This window comes from Saccopteryx bilineata, chromosome 4 (assembly GCF_036850765.1).
Source record: "Saccopteryx bilineata isolate mSacBil1 chromosome 4, mSacBil1_pri_phased_curated, whole genome shotgun sequence".
Taxonomy (NCBI): domain Eukaryota; kingdom Metazoa; phylum Chordata; class Mammalia; order Chiroptera; family Emballonuridae; genus Saccopteryx; species Saccopteryx bilineata.
The window spans coordinates 87,854,704-87,871,285 of NC_089493.1; the positions used below are offsets into that span (position 1 = coordinate 87,854,704).

At 39.6% G+C, this 16,582-nt stretch overlaps 1 protein-coding gene across 4 annotated transcripts in view; it reads right to left on the reverse strand.

Annotated features, from left to right (window-relative positions):
• The window catches only part of FMN1 (formin 1), a 458,403-nt gene that overhangs the window by 85,804 nt on the left and 356,017 nt on the right, over window positions 1–16,582 (reverse strand). For all 4 annotated transcript variants that reach the window (XM_066277223.1, XM_066277221.1, XM_066277222.1 and 1 more), the window contains one exon: window positions 9,378–9,470. In XM_066277223.1, the coding sequence (XP_066133320.1) occupies window positions 9,378–9,470 (93 nt within the window). The remainder of the gene's footprint in view (window positions 1–9,377; window positions 9,471–16,582) is intronic.

The following is a 16,582-nucleotide window of genomic DNA, read 5'->3' on the forward strand; positions in this document are numbered from 1 at the left end:
ATGAAGTAATCTATCATGACAACAACTATTATGCAAGAATTTGGAGCTCCATACTGGGTCCACAAAATAACTACATTTCCCCACATTTTTTCCAAAGTACGAATGAAACTTCTCAGTTGTTACTGGTGGGGAAGGTAGAACAGGTCTCTTAGGATTCTAGGAAGGGGGCTCCCTGGGCTTAAGCATGGTAAGTCTGCTATTCTTACATTTTTCTCATTTAGATGGTGATAGCAAATGTTTATTTCTAGTTACTCATATGGACCTTGGGACACAGGGAAAAATAAGTGATTTTCCAAGTTACCAGGACGGCACAGCACCAACACCGAGACTGAGATCACACTGACCTTGAATAAATTACTGAAGTGCCCAGACTCAGTCTTCTAATCTGGAAAGTCAGGAATAAAAAAAAAAAAAAATCAGCAGCAAGGATTGCTGCAAAGTTAACACAAAGCATTGTGCTTCAACTGTGGAAGTCCAGTGGCATCCTCCCAACTCTCTGTCCAAACTGAAAACTCGAGGAAAATTTTCAACCCACTGGTGTTTCTCATAGAGAATGATGCTGAGATAATAGTTACGCTCTAAAAAGAACACTTTGTATTTATTAATGCTTTATATAGTTCATACAATGCCTTTACCTGTATGGTGTCTAATTTAATCTTCATGACACTGTACAGTAGATATTACTAGTCCCACTTAATAGACAAAATTTTCAAAAAAGACTCAGAGAAATGAAAATATCTGTTCATAGAGAAGTTAAAGTGGTGAAACCCTAACTTAAGCTCCTAACTTCAAGCACAATGCTTTTTGTGCTACATTCAGAATACTTAAAAAGCAAAACCAAAAAACCTTATTTAACCTAAAAAAAAAAAAAGTATACATGCAATCATAATAGGGTGATTAAATAATGCAATTATGGCTCAGTATCAGGAATAAAACTTCAGACATTACTACGACTCTGCCTCTGGGGAACATAATTTTCCAAAACAAGCCAATGAAGTATGGAAAGAGAAATTCACAAGTGGATGAGAAGACCTATACATAGCAAGAAAGGCCCTGCCTCACTGGCTTCACCCTAAACTTCTACCTGGGGGTGTTTCTGCTCCCTAGAAAGGAGTTCCTGTAATTGCAGCTCCAGGATCTCAAAGGATCTTAGATTCTGCCATTTTATCATGGCATATAAAGGGATCACATCAATACCAATGATCTCATCATGAGGTGTGCTCTAGTAGTTCTTTAATACTTAAATAGTTAAAGGCTTACTTCAAGTTATAAACATCAATTTAGGATACATTCCCTGTTCTACTAAAGCATCTGTCTTGTGAGCTTGGAGCTGTTGCCACGCGAATGTCTTATTATCTGCTGCTAAGGAGAAGACCCAGTGAGTGTTAATAATACTTATTCTATACTTCCCTTCAAACCCAAACTCCTCCAGCTCTATTCCACTTGCATCTAAATAGTTTTGAGATAGTGCTTAAAAAGAGGAGACAAAACCTTCCTTCCCAAAAATTATAGTTAAGGCTTAAAACACAGCTACTGCTAGGGGAGGTCAGATCCTGACAATGGTCTTGAGGTATAAAAGACAAATAACTGGTCCTATCCTGTGGTTAGGTTTAGAACGGTGGCCTGTGTCAGGGTCTTTTAAAATGTAGGTTTTTACTCTCTCATCCTGCATGTTCAAGAAAGAGTCCGCTGAAGCCCCTAAGACATCCATGCACAGGAGAGTTAAGAGGCCCCAAGTGAAATGGAGAACAGGATTACGGTAACAGGGAACAAAAGATGAGGAAAAGAAAAATAGCCTACATATTAGAGCAAGGAGCCCTCTTTGTGGACATTTCAGTTATGGTCATCACTAGAAAGTGATGGAACCATAGCGCAATGTGTGTGTGTGCATGCATGGGTGTGCACTCACATGTGCTAGGAGGACCACCTTGCCTAGAACAGTTGTGGAGGGGTGTGGAGAAGGACTATAAGGATAGAAAGCAGGGTCCTAGCTCATTGATCTGGCTCACATTCACAAGAGAAGGAAAATACAAGAGGATCTCAAATTTCTTTCTGAAGGGTCCAGCCCAGTCCCCCACAGGAGGGAGAGTCTGTGAATGAGCATATTAAAGTTCCAGTCCTTTGGAAACTGAACATGAAGGGCTAGATATATTAGCCTAGGGCACTCCAATTGGTACCACAATGGAGAAGCAGTCTTAAAAGTGTAAAGTACCATGAAATAATTGTCCCCCCAAAATTTGGGGGGTTCAAATTAATAAAAAGATTTATGAAAAGTCTGTATACACCTCTGAATTCCATCCATTCATTTTCTATCCATTACAGCAATGAACCTGTTTGATTATATTCAGGGGTAAAATTCTAAATATTTAACAACGGCCTGGGTACCAACTAAACAGAACAGACAACCTGCATGGCTGGCATGGTAAGGACCAGGAGCACGTCAGCCCTAGGTGAGTTTCTTATTTGTCCTCAGAGATTTTCATTAAGTAGTATCCATTTCTCCGCTTCTTCCTTACTTAAATGGCAACATGATATACCCACTCTTCTAATCCTTGCTTTTTTCCACTTAAAATTAATCTTAGAGGTACTTGCCTGTCAATAAAGACTTTCTTTTTTTTTTTTTTTTTAACAAATGCTTAGTATTCCACCATATGGAAGCACCATAATTTGACAATTCCATTACTGATGATCACGTAGGTCGTTGCTAATCTTTTGCTGTTATAAACAACGTCACAATGAGTAACATGCAAATAAATTACTTTTCATGTGGGAACATATCTGTAGGTATGCATCTAGAAGTAGAATTGCTAAGTCAAAAGACATATGCATTTGTAACTTTAATACATATTGCTAAACTGACTTCCATACGGATTGTAAAATTTATACTTTCACAAGCAATACAAACAATGGAGTTACCTATTGTATTGCCAACACAGTTTGTTATCAAACTTTTATAATTTATTATAGGTGAAAAATGGGATTTCAATGTATTTTATTTTGCACTTCAATTTTGAGAGTGGCATCTTTTAATATGTTTAAAAAGCAGTTTCTGCCACTGTTCATATTATTTGCCTTTCTTGCTATTGGATGTTGACCTTTTTAAAAATTATGTTCAGGAGGTCTTATATATTCGGTAGACTGAGTTACAAATTTGGGACTGTGACATATTTTTTATTATATTAAACTGTGACATATTTTTTATTATATTAAGAAAGTTATGTTACTTAATGTTTTATTAAGCTTTTAAATAAAGAACGGCTGTTGAATTTTGTCAAGTGCCTTTTTTTTTAACATCTATAGAGATGTTTACATCTAAAAATATGAGTTTTCTTGTTAGGGTTATTAATAGTAATGAATTATATTAATAGACTTTGTAATGTCATATTATCCTTAAGTTCTGGGAATAAACTTCATTTGGTTGTGAAATGTACTCTTTTATTTAAAAATTTTAAACTATGGTGATATTGATCTGTAGGTCTTTTGTTTTGTTTTTCGGAGGGGGGTCTACTTTACCAGGTATGTATGTCATTAAGTATACATAAAAATAATTTAGGCATTTTTATTCTTTTTGCAAAACTTTTCATTAGAGAAAAAGAAAAAAAGAACTAGAGTTATTCAGTAAACAACTTATTGGATGTTTGGCCAAAAAGAAAAGTTGAATAAGTTAAACACATTAAAGGGGGGAAGTAAGAGAGGGAGGAGAGAATACAGGGAGTGAGAAACTGATTTCCAGAGGTGAGGTGGGAGAAGGGATATGTGCTCTTTGCAGAAATTTCTGAGAAAACAAAACAAAAACAATGAATTCAAACTAATTCTTTCAGATAAGAGTCTACTTAATAAACCTCTGATAAGAAGCACTCTCCACCTTGCACAGGTCACTGCTCTGTTACTTCAGTGACCAAGAAATCACAGCAGATTATCTTAACTCTTGGCCATCTGATGTGAGTTGGAGCCATCCCTGCTGGCACTTTTTTGAATAGTAGTGAGGTATACAAGACTCCGGTGTGGCCCGCACACAGTGTGCATTCTCCCAGCAACAGTCTGTCCTTCCACAAACTCTTTAAAGAATACAAGAATTATTTCCTCTCATAGGTCACACTGTCCAGATCATTGATCTTTCCTGATCTCTGTAACCCAATGCTTGAGTATGCTGACTCAGATGGTTTTCTTTCTACCCTCTGGGGGTTGAATAGACTACTTAATAAGCTGCTTTTATTCTATAGTTTAGAGTTTCGATCATGGCTCTTGTCAATCTAATCTGAGCTAAGCGTTTATTAAGAAGAGATTGAATGCATATCTATAATATAGATTTTTTGATAGTCAAGGAGGTTTGACCATAGACATGCAGTATAGACCCCCAAAAAATGCATCTCACCAGATTCTGGAATGATTTACCAATTCTAAAAGAATTTAAACAGGAAAATCAGAGAGGAAAAAGAAAAATACCCTTTGGGAACTTTCCAAGACTCAGGCTGTTTGTCCAGTAATTCAACAAATAATTCAACAAGTAATTCAACAAATAATTATTACCATGGGCCAGACTGATCCTGTATTATGTGGGGATGACAAAGTGCAGGATTGACAGAGGCAAAGTCCCAGCTGTCACAGAGTAGAGTCAGCTATTTAGATAATTCTTTTTGCATTCAATGTGGGAAATCAGAGTTACTGTTTTGTTTTTTAGTTTTACAAATTTATCTATTTAATTTTTATTAGAAAACAGTTTCTTGACATTTAGAATTATCTCTAGTCTCAGCTGGTCCAAGAACCTTCCAGAATAGTTTAACTAGCACTAGAACGGCTCATTCAGATTCATTTTGATTTGGTTCCATTCATGGATGCCACCTAAAATTAATGGAGAATGAGATAAGGCCAAGTGTGGAAGAGTGCTGGTATTAGCACCAGTTTAGGTTTCAGCCCTCCCTGCCAAAGCCATAAATACAAATGACCAATTTAACAGCATGAAAAGACCACCTACAAGATCTATACCTGGGACCTCATCAGTTGCTCTGCGCCTTCTTTCAATTACAGGATCCCTGCCACGTTTATGGGGACTTTTAATGTGAGCATCACATTTTTGAAGGCCATATCATTATGATCATGTTTGATCTAAGGGCGGGAAAACCCGCGCTCCAATAATGCCTGCACAAGGTTACCCTGAACTGAGCTGTAAATTGGAATCAACAAGAGCTTACTGTGGAAAAGAAAAACCATGTAAGGAAAAAGGCTCAGGAACTGTGGAGACTATAACTCTGAAAAGCAGTGCCATTAAAATTACTTTTGATTCTGCACAGGAAATGAAGTTATTAAGAACAATTACCACAGTTTTGTCAAATAATCCTATTTAAGGGCATTTTGAGTAGGGAAGGATAATAAAAGACAGGGATAAACACATCATCTCCACGTGTGTGTGGCAACAGGATATGATTTAGAAAAGAAAAATTAAACCATTGTGATTGTTAGAATTGAATTGCAGCTTATGTAAAAATTAGTCTGACCATGCGTCAACTGAGTCACAACGCACGTAAGTGACTTCTCAGGCACAAAGAACACAATTGCTTATGACGTTATGAGTGATAAAACCCCTGAAAGAAAAGTAGCCACTTCCTGCCAAATATCCAAATATTATGGAAGTTTAGAAGTATCTTTTCTCAATTATAGTTATTATATTACACCCTGTACTCAGACAGTTGAATACTTCAAGAACTAGTTTATACTCTTTCTTTGTGCTATCTTACTGTGATTGCTTTTGCTCAAGTTCTTACCATCATTTGCCTGGACTACTCTTCAGAAGATGAGCTTGATAGACTGGCTTCCTGTCATTTACTATGCCAAATCTTCCTAATATTGTTCTCAGGCATAGTGTGTTTTTAACAACAAAAAAGCAAAATGATCCCACGTACCAAAACAAAGCAAACAAACCCAACATGACCATGTCACTCCCGCACATGCTACTTTTCAGAGGCTCTCTGTTGCTTATAAGACAAAGTGCAGGTTCTCTCGTAAGTCATGCTGTGACTCTCTACTTTTTTGTCTTGTGTTCTTCCCATATTCCCTGTGAGCTAGCTACACCAAGTCTCTTGCCATTGCCCAAACACATTATGTCTTTTACCCTGAGATTCACAGTGTTTTCCTCTGCCTGGAATTCTCTTCATAACTTGTCTACTGAGAATTCCTCATCCTCATTTTTTTTTCCATCTGTACAACAGGGTGATAACAGTGTTCACATCGGAGAGCTGTCATGAGGACCGAATATGAAAGAAGATCTCCCCATAGTGTCTGGCATACAGCAGCATTCACCAAGTGGTAGCTATTATTGTCATGGTCATTATCTTCCCCCCCCCAAATCTGAACAAAACATCTCTTTTGCTAAAAGTCTCCCCTGGCTTACCTATAAGTGTTAGGCATTCCTCCTCTCTAATGCTCTATGCCTAAAAATAGTACCATATTACATTAACTTCAAAATTGATGAAATTTTCATGTATTTTAGCACCTCTGATTTGGAATACATTGTATAATTTATGACATATCATGGTTTAATTGCCAGTATTTTTTCTTTCCTAATAGTACTTGTAATAATGACATTTCTTACAACGAATGGCATATGAGATACTACTTAAACTGCATGATAATTGTCACAAATATTTGATTATGTAGGGTAGATAATACATGTTTATTGTGGATGAAAAATTCTACATTTTCCATGAATCAGTGAAACATCAACATAAGAAAAGGGACTACTATTTAGAATTCTATAGGAGCCAAGAGATCTTCCATTTGTATATCCTGCAACTTGGCCAAGCCCCACCCCCTGAACCACTGGGGAGGAGTCTGATGAGGTTGCATGTCAGCATCTATCCTCAGTTAAGCCCCCCTATCTGAGAACCAAACAGTGGCCAAACCCAGAGCAAAAAGTAGGGAAGGGTTAGCTTATGACATTGCATTCCAATAAAATAGGCTTCACCCTGAAGAAGGCAGAGCAAAGAAGTGAGGAGAGTGAGATAAGAAAGGTCAGGGAATCATGTCTTCCAGATTATGACTTTCCAATAGACATACAAGGTTGGGCAAAAGTAGGTTTACAGTTGTGAGTACTCGAAACACAGAGGATATTTTTGTAGTATTATTTATTGTATCATTTTTCCATTTGAACACCTGTAAGGCTACTTTTGCCTCACACTGTATCACGTGGGCCACATATATAATTTAAAATTTTCTAGTAGCCATGCTTAAAAGCTAAAAGAAACAGGTAAATTAATACTAGTATTTTATTTATTGAACCCCAAACTTTAAAATATTAGCATTTTATCATGTAACCAACAAAAAAAGTCCAAAATAATTTTTTTCTTGCACTAAGTCTTCAAAATCTGCCACGTGTTTTACCCTTACACACATCTTAAATTGGATTAGCCTCATTTCAATTGCTCAACAATTGCACGTGGCTAGTTCCTGCCCCGTGTGTTGGACAGCACAATTCCACATTGATTTTTGACCAATTCCATTAGATAATGAGATTATAGTAACAGGCTGTTACAACAGTAACTCTTTTCATCACACAATACTGGGCATATTTAAGATCCCTGCAGTATTTATTTATGTATTTTAACATTTTTTTACAGAATGGGTAATTTTCCTTACGATTCTTTTTGTGCTTCATTTTGGCTGATTTTGTTTTAACTGTGATTTCAGGTTATTCTTACCATCAGTCCCATATTCTGTTCACCATGTTGGTTAAAGGAGGGCTGACTCCTTTATTCAGTTAGATCTTTCCCCCAACAAGACAGTCCTCAGGAGAGGGACAAGGAGTATATGACTCATCTTAGTATAATCCCAGCAGTTATCGCAGTCCCTAATATACATATATAGCAGGCTCTGAACAAACAGCTTTGAATACACGTTAAAAGGTGAACTAAGCTCCACAGTAGTGGTTTTCAACCTGGACTGCACACCGGGCTCACCTGGGGAGTAAAAATGCTGATGCCTGGCCCCACTCCCAGAGATGCTGGTAGAAGGACTAGAGTTTGGCCTGGGTGTCAAAATTTAAGAAATTTCCCCCAGGTTATTCTAGTGCATAGCTAAGGTTGAAAACTACTGTGCAGGAGCTTTCTAGGACCGTCAGTCCGTGGCTGTGTCCCTGCCCCCCTGACATAAGGTCCGTTTTGCGGCACGTCAATTCTTTCTCTCAGAACAGACCAGATATTTCTTGACAAATCTAGTAGAGAGGAGACTAACACAAAATCCCAACAGGAATTTGAAAATTCCTTTTCCAGGCACCAAAGAAGACATTCGAGGGTCTAAATCTTTTCCTATTTATTTTTCTAACCAAAAAAATGGAATTCACAATTTAAGTTTTGAGATGCTAGCTGGTTCAAGGAGAGGATGAAGGCCACTACAGCACATAGGGAGGTAACACCTGATACATACACTAAAGAATTTTCCAGACAGAGACTAATACTAATACAGGTACATCACACAGTAATTCACTATATGTATATATTGGGGAATGATCATCATAATAAGTCTAATAAACAGTTATATATATATTTTTTGTGGAGATGAGAACTATTAAAAATCTATTCTCTTAGCAACTTTCAACTATACAAGACAGTATTATCGACTGTGGTCCCCGTGCTGCAAATTACATCCCAGGACTTATTTTGTAACGGGAAGTTATGCTCCACACTTCGTTTTGTTTCACATCTCCAGATGAATTGGAGAAATTAAAGCAGAAAATATCCAAAATGCATTAAACTTTCACCTTCACTAACAGTGTTCAAGAAAGGTCCCTACTCCTATCAAAACTGTGGAAGGAGAAACATCACTCAGCGGCTTTCTCAGTAAGTACCGGGCCTCATGCATACACCTCCATCTACTAACCCCAAAGGTGGGTGCATGTCAAGTGATTAGATGTGTGGAATTCACCTGGCCCCAATTTTCATTTCTGAAAAATAATGGAAAATACAACACAAGTCTCCTAATAGCTACCCTCATAAACCCAGGAATCCACCTGGCCAGGCTGACTGCCGATCTGACACGCACAACTAAGTCAGCCTTACGTAATGTCCTTCGTCAGTTAACATGTATGTGGGGGGTCCTCTAGGGTTCCATGAAGAGACAGAGAAAAAATCTTCCCCAAAGTTTACAAAAACAAGAGCAATGTGAAAAATTTTTAATATTAAAGCAGATTTGAAAGGTGACAAGGAAAAAGTTATAGGACAACTCCATCTACACTGAGGATGTAACCACCACGGGCAGATGGACGAGTGTTAACAGGAAGCTGCTGCTGGTCAGCCAGGATGAGCAGGGCAGGGACCTCCGAGAAAGAGCGTGGGAGGAAGACTGTCTCTGAGTATTGTATTTGTGCAGCTGACACAACTTCCTACCTTTCTGGAAGAACTCTTCGAGTTTGTCTTTGAAAGGCTGGAGATACTCCTTTGGTGACTCCTTGCACACCACGGCCATCTGTTTCTCACTTGCTGTGAAGAGAAGTTTGGAATTAGACTTCCCAAGAATATGAACTTGCTGACCTTGTGCTCTGAGCTATGCCCTTGGGTATTATACTGCTAACAAAAATTAGGGGATATTTCAAAATGAATATGAAGTTATAAAATATCCCCTAATTTTTGTGAGTAGTATAGTTATGCAAAGCTCTTATCATTCATTCTTTATCCAAATTCAAGGGGAAAAAAGCAAAACCAAAGACAACACAATCAAACAAAAGCAATTAGCTCACTCTACACCTTTCTTCAGGAACTGGGAAATAAATGTCCCTTCAACTTTTCCTTTAGAGATGCTACAAAACCTCTGACTTGGGACTCTGCTTTTGGTCCCTTGAAAATAGAGACAAAAACTACCGAAGGACCATTCCCAGGGAACTGAGGTGCCCTGACCTTCTTCAGATCATTCTCCAAAAGCAGAGTTTGAAATTCATTTTGCAGAAATTTCTAGGCATTCAAGTCGCCTTGAACCAGCAAATGGGCTACTCCTCAGGGTGACACCGTATCCCAGCACGAGCACTAAGCCCAAGTTAAGGAGCATCACATCTCTCTGCCCGCTTCCCATCCACCCACCCTTCTCACTGACTGTCAGCTAACACATGTGAGATCATTTGATTTGTGACTCACGCCCCAGCTTCCAAATTCTTAGAAAGGAAATGTTTGTGACTGGTAATAAAAATTTGATAAATTCTTGGAGTCAAGCATCTCACCATCCTCAAATGAGGACCTGGGTGAGCATTATCTATACTCTGGCTTCAGGGAAGTGAAATGTCATCTTTCATTACAGAGGAAGAAGACTTTTTATCTCTTTCAGGAGAAGAGATGGGCACAAATAGATAAGAGTAGCAAGAGAGAACAACTGACTGGAGAAGGATGGCCCCTCGGGCATCCCTGCTGCTTCAGAACAGCCTCCCATACTCACAGCGCTTGCTGGGAGTGAATGTGAGCTGTGAACACTAAATGAGGGGCTCAATTTTACACTGAGTTCTGACCTAGAGCTGAACAAAGAATCCTAGAGGGAAGTAGAGGTGTCCCCACCCAGGTACCCCTCAAATCCCTTTTCCTACAAATCTTATAGGATAGCTGTATTTCTCTACAGAGATGGGATTTTGGCATAAATCGTTCTTAGATCACAAGGAGATAGGGTGAGTCTAGCCCTACTATGCTTATATAGGGGTTTACACAAATACTCATACATTCAAATAATTTATTGAGTGTATGAATTATGGCACTGTGCTAAATGTTGGGATAAAATATTTAACCAGACCTATGGGTCATCTCTCCTTTAAAAATGTTCATAAGTATCTAGTAACAGAGCGACAGGGAAATCACTGAATTATAATAGAGTTAGGTGGCATGGGAACCTGGGGAGGGGCTCCCAATTCAGATTCAGGTTGGGTGAGGTCCAGGGAAGGTTCTCCAGAAAAGATAACACAACTTGAATTGCAAAGGTCATGGAGGAACTAGACTGCCAGCCATGGAGAGTTAAAAAAAGTGGGGAGTAGTTTCAGAAAGAGGAATAATGAGTAAAAGTAAAGCATGATGGGAACACATGGGTCTTTTGGGATAAGTTACATGGTAATAGCATGACTGGACCTCAGGACATGGACCTTCTTTCTTTCCCAGGACTATAGTGCCCTGTGTCTAGAGTTTGATTCAAAGGAGTAAGATTTAAGGAACTGGATTCAGAAGAACTCTATCCAAAGGAACTGGAACCAACCTGATTAGGGAAGAGAGGACAGATAAAGCCACAGAAGTAGGAGCTTGTATAATTTTGAATAAAGTGGTCAGGAAAAGTTTCACTGTGAAGATATTTGACAAGGGACTTGACCAGAGTAAAGAAGGGAGCCGCAAGTTAGTCTGGCGGGGGGGGGGGGGGGATATAAGAGTTAGGACTTGTTAAGTTTGGATGCCATTTACACACTCACATTATATGCAAAGTCTGCAGTTTAGGCAGCATAGCTGGGATAGAAATACACATCAGGAAGTCACAGGCATGAAACTGGCATTTAAAGCCATGCAAGCAGATGAATTGGTAGGGAAAGAATGTAGCCAAAGAAGAGAAGGGGTTGCAGGACAAACCCTGAGGCACGCAAGCAGCGGGGAGAGGCCAGAAAAGGATGGGGAATGAGCAGAAGAGTAGAAGTATGGAACTACATGAGCTGAGAGGAAACCAGCACTACAACAGAGAAAGAGCAGCCTGCTCTGGGCAGCACTGGTGAAAGGGCAAGCAGAAGGCGGAGAAGTGACCACTGATTCTAGCACCATGGAAGTCACTGGTCAACTCAAAAGTGACTTCAGGGAGTAAGGGGTAGAGGGAAGAAACCAAATTGAAGAGGGGTAAGGAAAGTGGAGACACAGTCTAGAGCCACTTGTTTAACAAGTTAAGCCAGAGAAAGAAGAGTAAAATGAGGAACATCCTTTTGCCCAAGAAGATGTTCTCTGGGTTACTCCAATCAAGAGTGGGGCCCCATTCCCCAGAGGAATGTTGTGTAAAAATAAACCCACCGGGGCGCTGGAGCCCAGGGGAATCCCATGATGCTGATTCACCTCACAGAGGGAGGCTGCCCGAGATGAAATTCACCTTCATGTCCCAAGATCATGAGTATTCTCCATGAAAAAATTTAAGCAGAAGTGACAGGGCCAAGTGAGGACATGCCAACATGCTTTAGGACTTTTGGACAAACTTGCAAAGCTGGGCCACCGAGTACAGCCTTTGCACGAAATCATCTAAAGCACTAGTCAAAGATCCCTCCTATCAAACATCGCAGCTGAGTCAGAATTTCCACTGTGATGATTATGTGGTTATGGACGCAGCCTTGGTCTGCGAAACATTAGCATGAAAAAATATTCATTAATCACCTACTCATGACTAGGCCTAAATATAGATGGATTGAGCATGACTTGATTTATAGGGTGCTAAGCGATCCATGTATTTATTTTAAAACATCCCTTCCATGGTTCCCATGAAAACTGCCACCATTAGAAGCCTTCCCTTGAACAAGAGGCACTAACTCCAGAAGATCTCTTCAGAAATGCATATATAAATATATATGTGTATATATATGTATATATATATATACACACACACACACACACATATATATGTTGAAAAAGAAAACATTCATTAACACTTTAGTATAAATTTATTTCTCAGACTGGTTTGGAAAGGCTAGATTTCAAGCATCAGATAGGAAAGTTGCTATAATGGGAGAAAAAGGCACAGTCATGAAGGTCCCGATTGGTCAGAGACTGTGGAATAGGAAGCCGTCAGCAGGCAGCCCCAAACATGAGTTCCCGAGCATCTGAAGGGAAGGGGCACTCATCTCCAGAGGAGAACAGTCACTAATGTCTAAAATGTATTATGAAGATAACACACATAAGGAAACATGAAAAACATTGACCAAAAAAAGTAAAAAAAAAATCATTCATGAGACCGTGATGGAAACAGTTGCCATTCCATACTTCAGTCCCTATTTTTTTAGGGTCTTAGCCTCAGCATCACACATACCCCTTCATTATTCTATAGGAGATGGCTTTATGCGTCATCTTAAAATATACTTTTAATTGATAGAGAAATTTGTATACCTTTATTCTTTCTCTTAAACATAGCATGCACACTTTCCCATATTATTTCACAAAATTCACAAGCATTGCGTTTAATAGCCATATAAATTTCCATCAAGTAGATATCATACTTTACTTACAAATTCCCCTGCAGTTGGATAGAAAACTCCTTTCAACTTTATTTATTTATGTGTTTATTTTTTAATTGATTTTAGAGAGTTGGGGGTGGAGCGAGGAGCATCAACTTGTAGTTGCTTCTTGTATGTGCCTTGACCGGGCAAGCCCAGGGTTTCGAACTGCAACCTCAGCATTCTAGGTTGACACTTTATCCACTGCGCCACCACAGGTCAGGCAACTTCATTCTTACAGTGACTCATTCAGGCTTTAAGTAACATTGGTGCCCATAAAAACTTATTCTGAATTTCAGATTACTTTTTAGGCTAGATTTCAGAAGTGTAATTTTGGGTAAAATAGGAAAAACTTTTTTAGAGGTCTTGATACACAGTAGATACAAACTGCTTTTTGTGTAACATGGTTTGTACCAACCGGGGGAAAAGGAAGTAGAGAGATTATGAAAACAAAGCTGTGGCTTGTCTACTGCTTTACAGAATTGTGACTGTCACTGTAAATTAACACGGGCCCCTGGCCCTTGCCTTGGAAATGATCACACTCCAGAATGGCAAACACTGAGATGCCCATCCATGCACTGAGGTAATTTACTCAAAGGCAGAGATAACTGGAGACACACAAAACTAGGCACAAGATAATCTAGGGTTAACCACTATGTGAGACTTGGTGTGAGGCCTGTCCCTGAAAGCGGCTTTTCTGAAAGGTTCTTGGAATTACACTTAATTTGAATGCAAAGCATACATTCAGTATGGGTGGAGCTATCTGAATTTTGGGAGGGTCTACAGACAGATTTGGAATTTACTTCAAATGCTCAGATTTTTAAAAGTACATATACATTTATATAACTATAAACACATAATTTTAAGATACTCAGACCTGCCTATCAACAATATCAAATAACAATCTGGACACGTGATTATAATTCAAGCTATTTTTGTGAAGAACAGATAGAGCCTACATTTGGGGGCAACTGAGGGAGTATCATCCAAATAAAGAGATATTTTTAGTAAAAATCACTGGGGGGAAATGAAGAGGCAGCTGCTGGAGTCAGCATAGGCAGAGAGAGCAAAGCCCTATTGGCTGAGACACCTCATTCTCACAGGAATTCTACTGGAATCTATTCTATGCATCCTACCCATTGCTCAAATCAGAAAAACGATTTGCTTATTGGAATGCTTAAATAAAAAAAGACTTCCTCTGCAGCCAAATTGCTTATTGCATGGCAGTTCTTACTAAAATTAAGTGACAAGTTTTCTTATACATATAAATCTTTTTTTTTTTAATTTATTCATTTGAGAGAGGAGAGGGAGAGACAGAGAGAGAAAGAGAGAGGAGAGACAGAGAGAGAGAAGGGGGGGAGGAGCTAGAAGCATCAACTCCCATATGTGCCTTAACCAGGCAAGCCCAGGTTTCGAACCGGCGACTTCAACATTTCCAGGTCGACGTTTTATTCACTGCGCCACCACAGGTCAGGCTACACATATAAATCTTGAAGGTGACAAGCCTGCCTCTCTATGATCTGAGGAACTCAGTAAGTGGAAGAGGTAGCAATGCTGATTTTAGGATTCTTTCCTTCCCGTGGTGCAATAGCTGGCTACAAGGAGACCAGTGATTAAGATACATAAGCCCATTACCAAAAAGCAACCTGTTTCCACATTGCTCAACCAGGACAGCTGCAAGCCTTCCCCTGCCTTGCTGACCTCCGCGTGAGCCCTGCTCCCACTTCAGCCTTCACTGGTTACTCACATTAACTGTAATTTTCTACTCTGGGAAGTGTTTACATCTAAATAAAACACAAAGAGATAAAAAAGAAAAGATGGAAAGGCATAGAAGAGAGAGAAGAAAAGGATGAAAAGTTAACATGAAAACACACAGCCTGAACTGGCAGCTGGATTCTGGTATCCAGTCTTGGCGATGGGAACCCCTGGCAAAGCATGAAGCTGGCGACCACGGCTAATAAGTTTGCCACTGTCTACAGATTTAATGCAATATTTGGCTCAGACATTTAAAAAAAATCCTCTACTACAGCTAAAATATTTACACAGTCCTACGTGTCCCGGCTAATGCCTGTTAAGCAATCGTCTTTTAAAACTCTGCAGACCCTGTGAATCCATCGGGAGAACTGTGGCCTATAAACAAAGCTTCCCCTGAAGAAGGGTGCACCGTCAATTTGCTGGGCGTCAGGAATTCTTAGATGTGTTTGGAAATAAAGTGGAAAATCAGAACTAGTTTGGAGTGGGTAACAAAGTGGCCGACAGTCTCACTGGCAGGATGCTGTTAGTGGTACTAACGGGAAGCCTCCAGACACTGGCCTCAGCTATTTAAAGCCCCGCTCTCCTGTAAACCTGTCACTGAGCCTGCCTCTCTGCTGAGTTATGGCACAGGGAAAGTGACTGGTCCAGCAGCCCCAGTAGTCTGCATCTCAGGGCCAGCAGGGGGGAGAAGGTAAGCCAGTGAGGTTTGTAACAGGAGGCTCTTATGGAGTTACACACGACGACTGTGTGTTTTAGGAAGGATGGGGGATGCGTAGAGGATAGGGGAAATTCTCCCCTGGGAGAGGCTAGGTATAACAGGCTCCACAACAGGTTCTGAAATGCCTATTAAACTCCCTAACATCTTTATCCCTGATGTTAATGAGCCCCAGTGATAAAATTTAAAGGCAAGGGAGGCGTGTCAATGCTATCTCCTGCTGGTCTGGGGAGCCCCAGGAACTTGTCCCTGTTTTCAAGATGAAGCAGGGACTCCGGGGAGGACCTTGAGCAAATTGTTCAATTGTTTCCTATCAGATTAGCTGCCTTTTTATTTTTATACCATTATCACTGACTTGAACATGTCCTTGATTATGACCCACAATTAATTTTATAACAACTTTAAGGGAGAAAAATAATACACTTCAGTTTAAAAACTCAGCCCTAGCTTAAAACACTCAATTTTGGGTCGAAGGATAAGAAGCGGTGCATCCTGGATTAAAAACAAAAACCAAAATCTAGATGTTTTTAATTCCAAGATATAGTTCCCCAAATGGGAGGAAGCAATTATTCGTTCATTCTTTTTACAATAGCACCGTTAGAAAGAGCTTAGTAAGTGGTTCTTCGAGTCTGCCAACCAGCAGGAGGGCACACACAGCTCACCTTCCCACTTATCGACAGACAGCAAGTTTCCTCATTGTTCTTAGAGACAGAGTACTGTTCCTGCCAGAAGAGACATCCAAAGAGAACGGAGGAATAAGTTTCTCCCCTAGAAAATGAGGGTAACGCTTGCCCTTAAAATGGGTTTACCAGTGACTTCTTATTTCAGTGAGTTGATTTAAAACTAGCAGCTAACTCAGGGCTTTGAATAAATATTTGCTGGATGAATAAACTGATTGAAAAGGTCAAACAAGGTCCTCCTCGTAC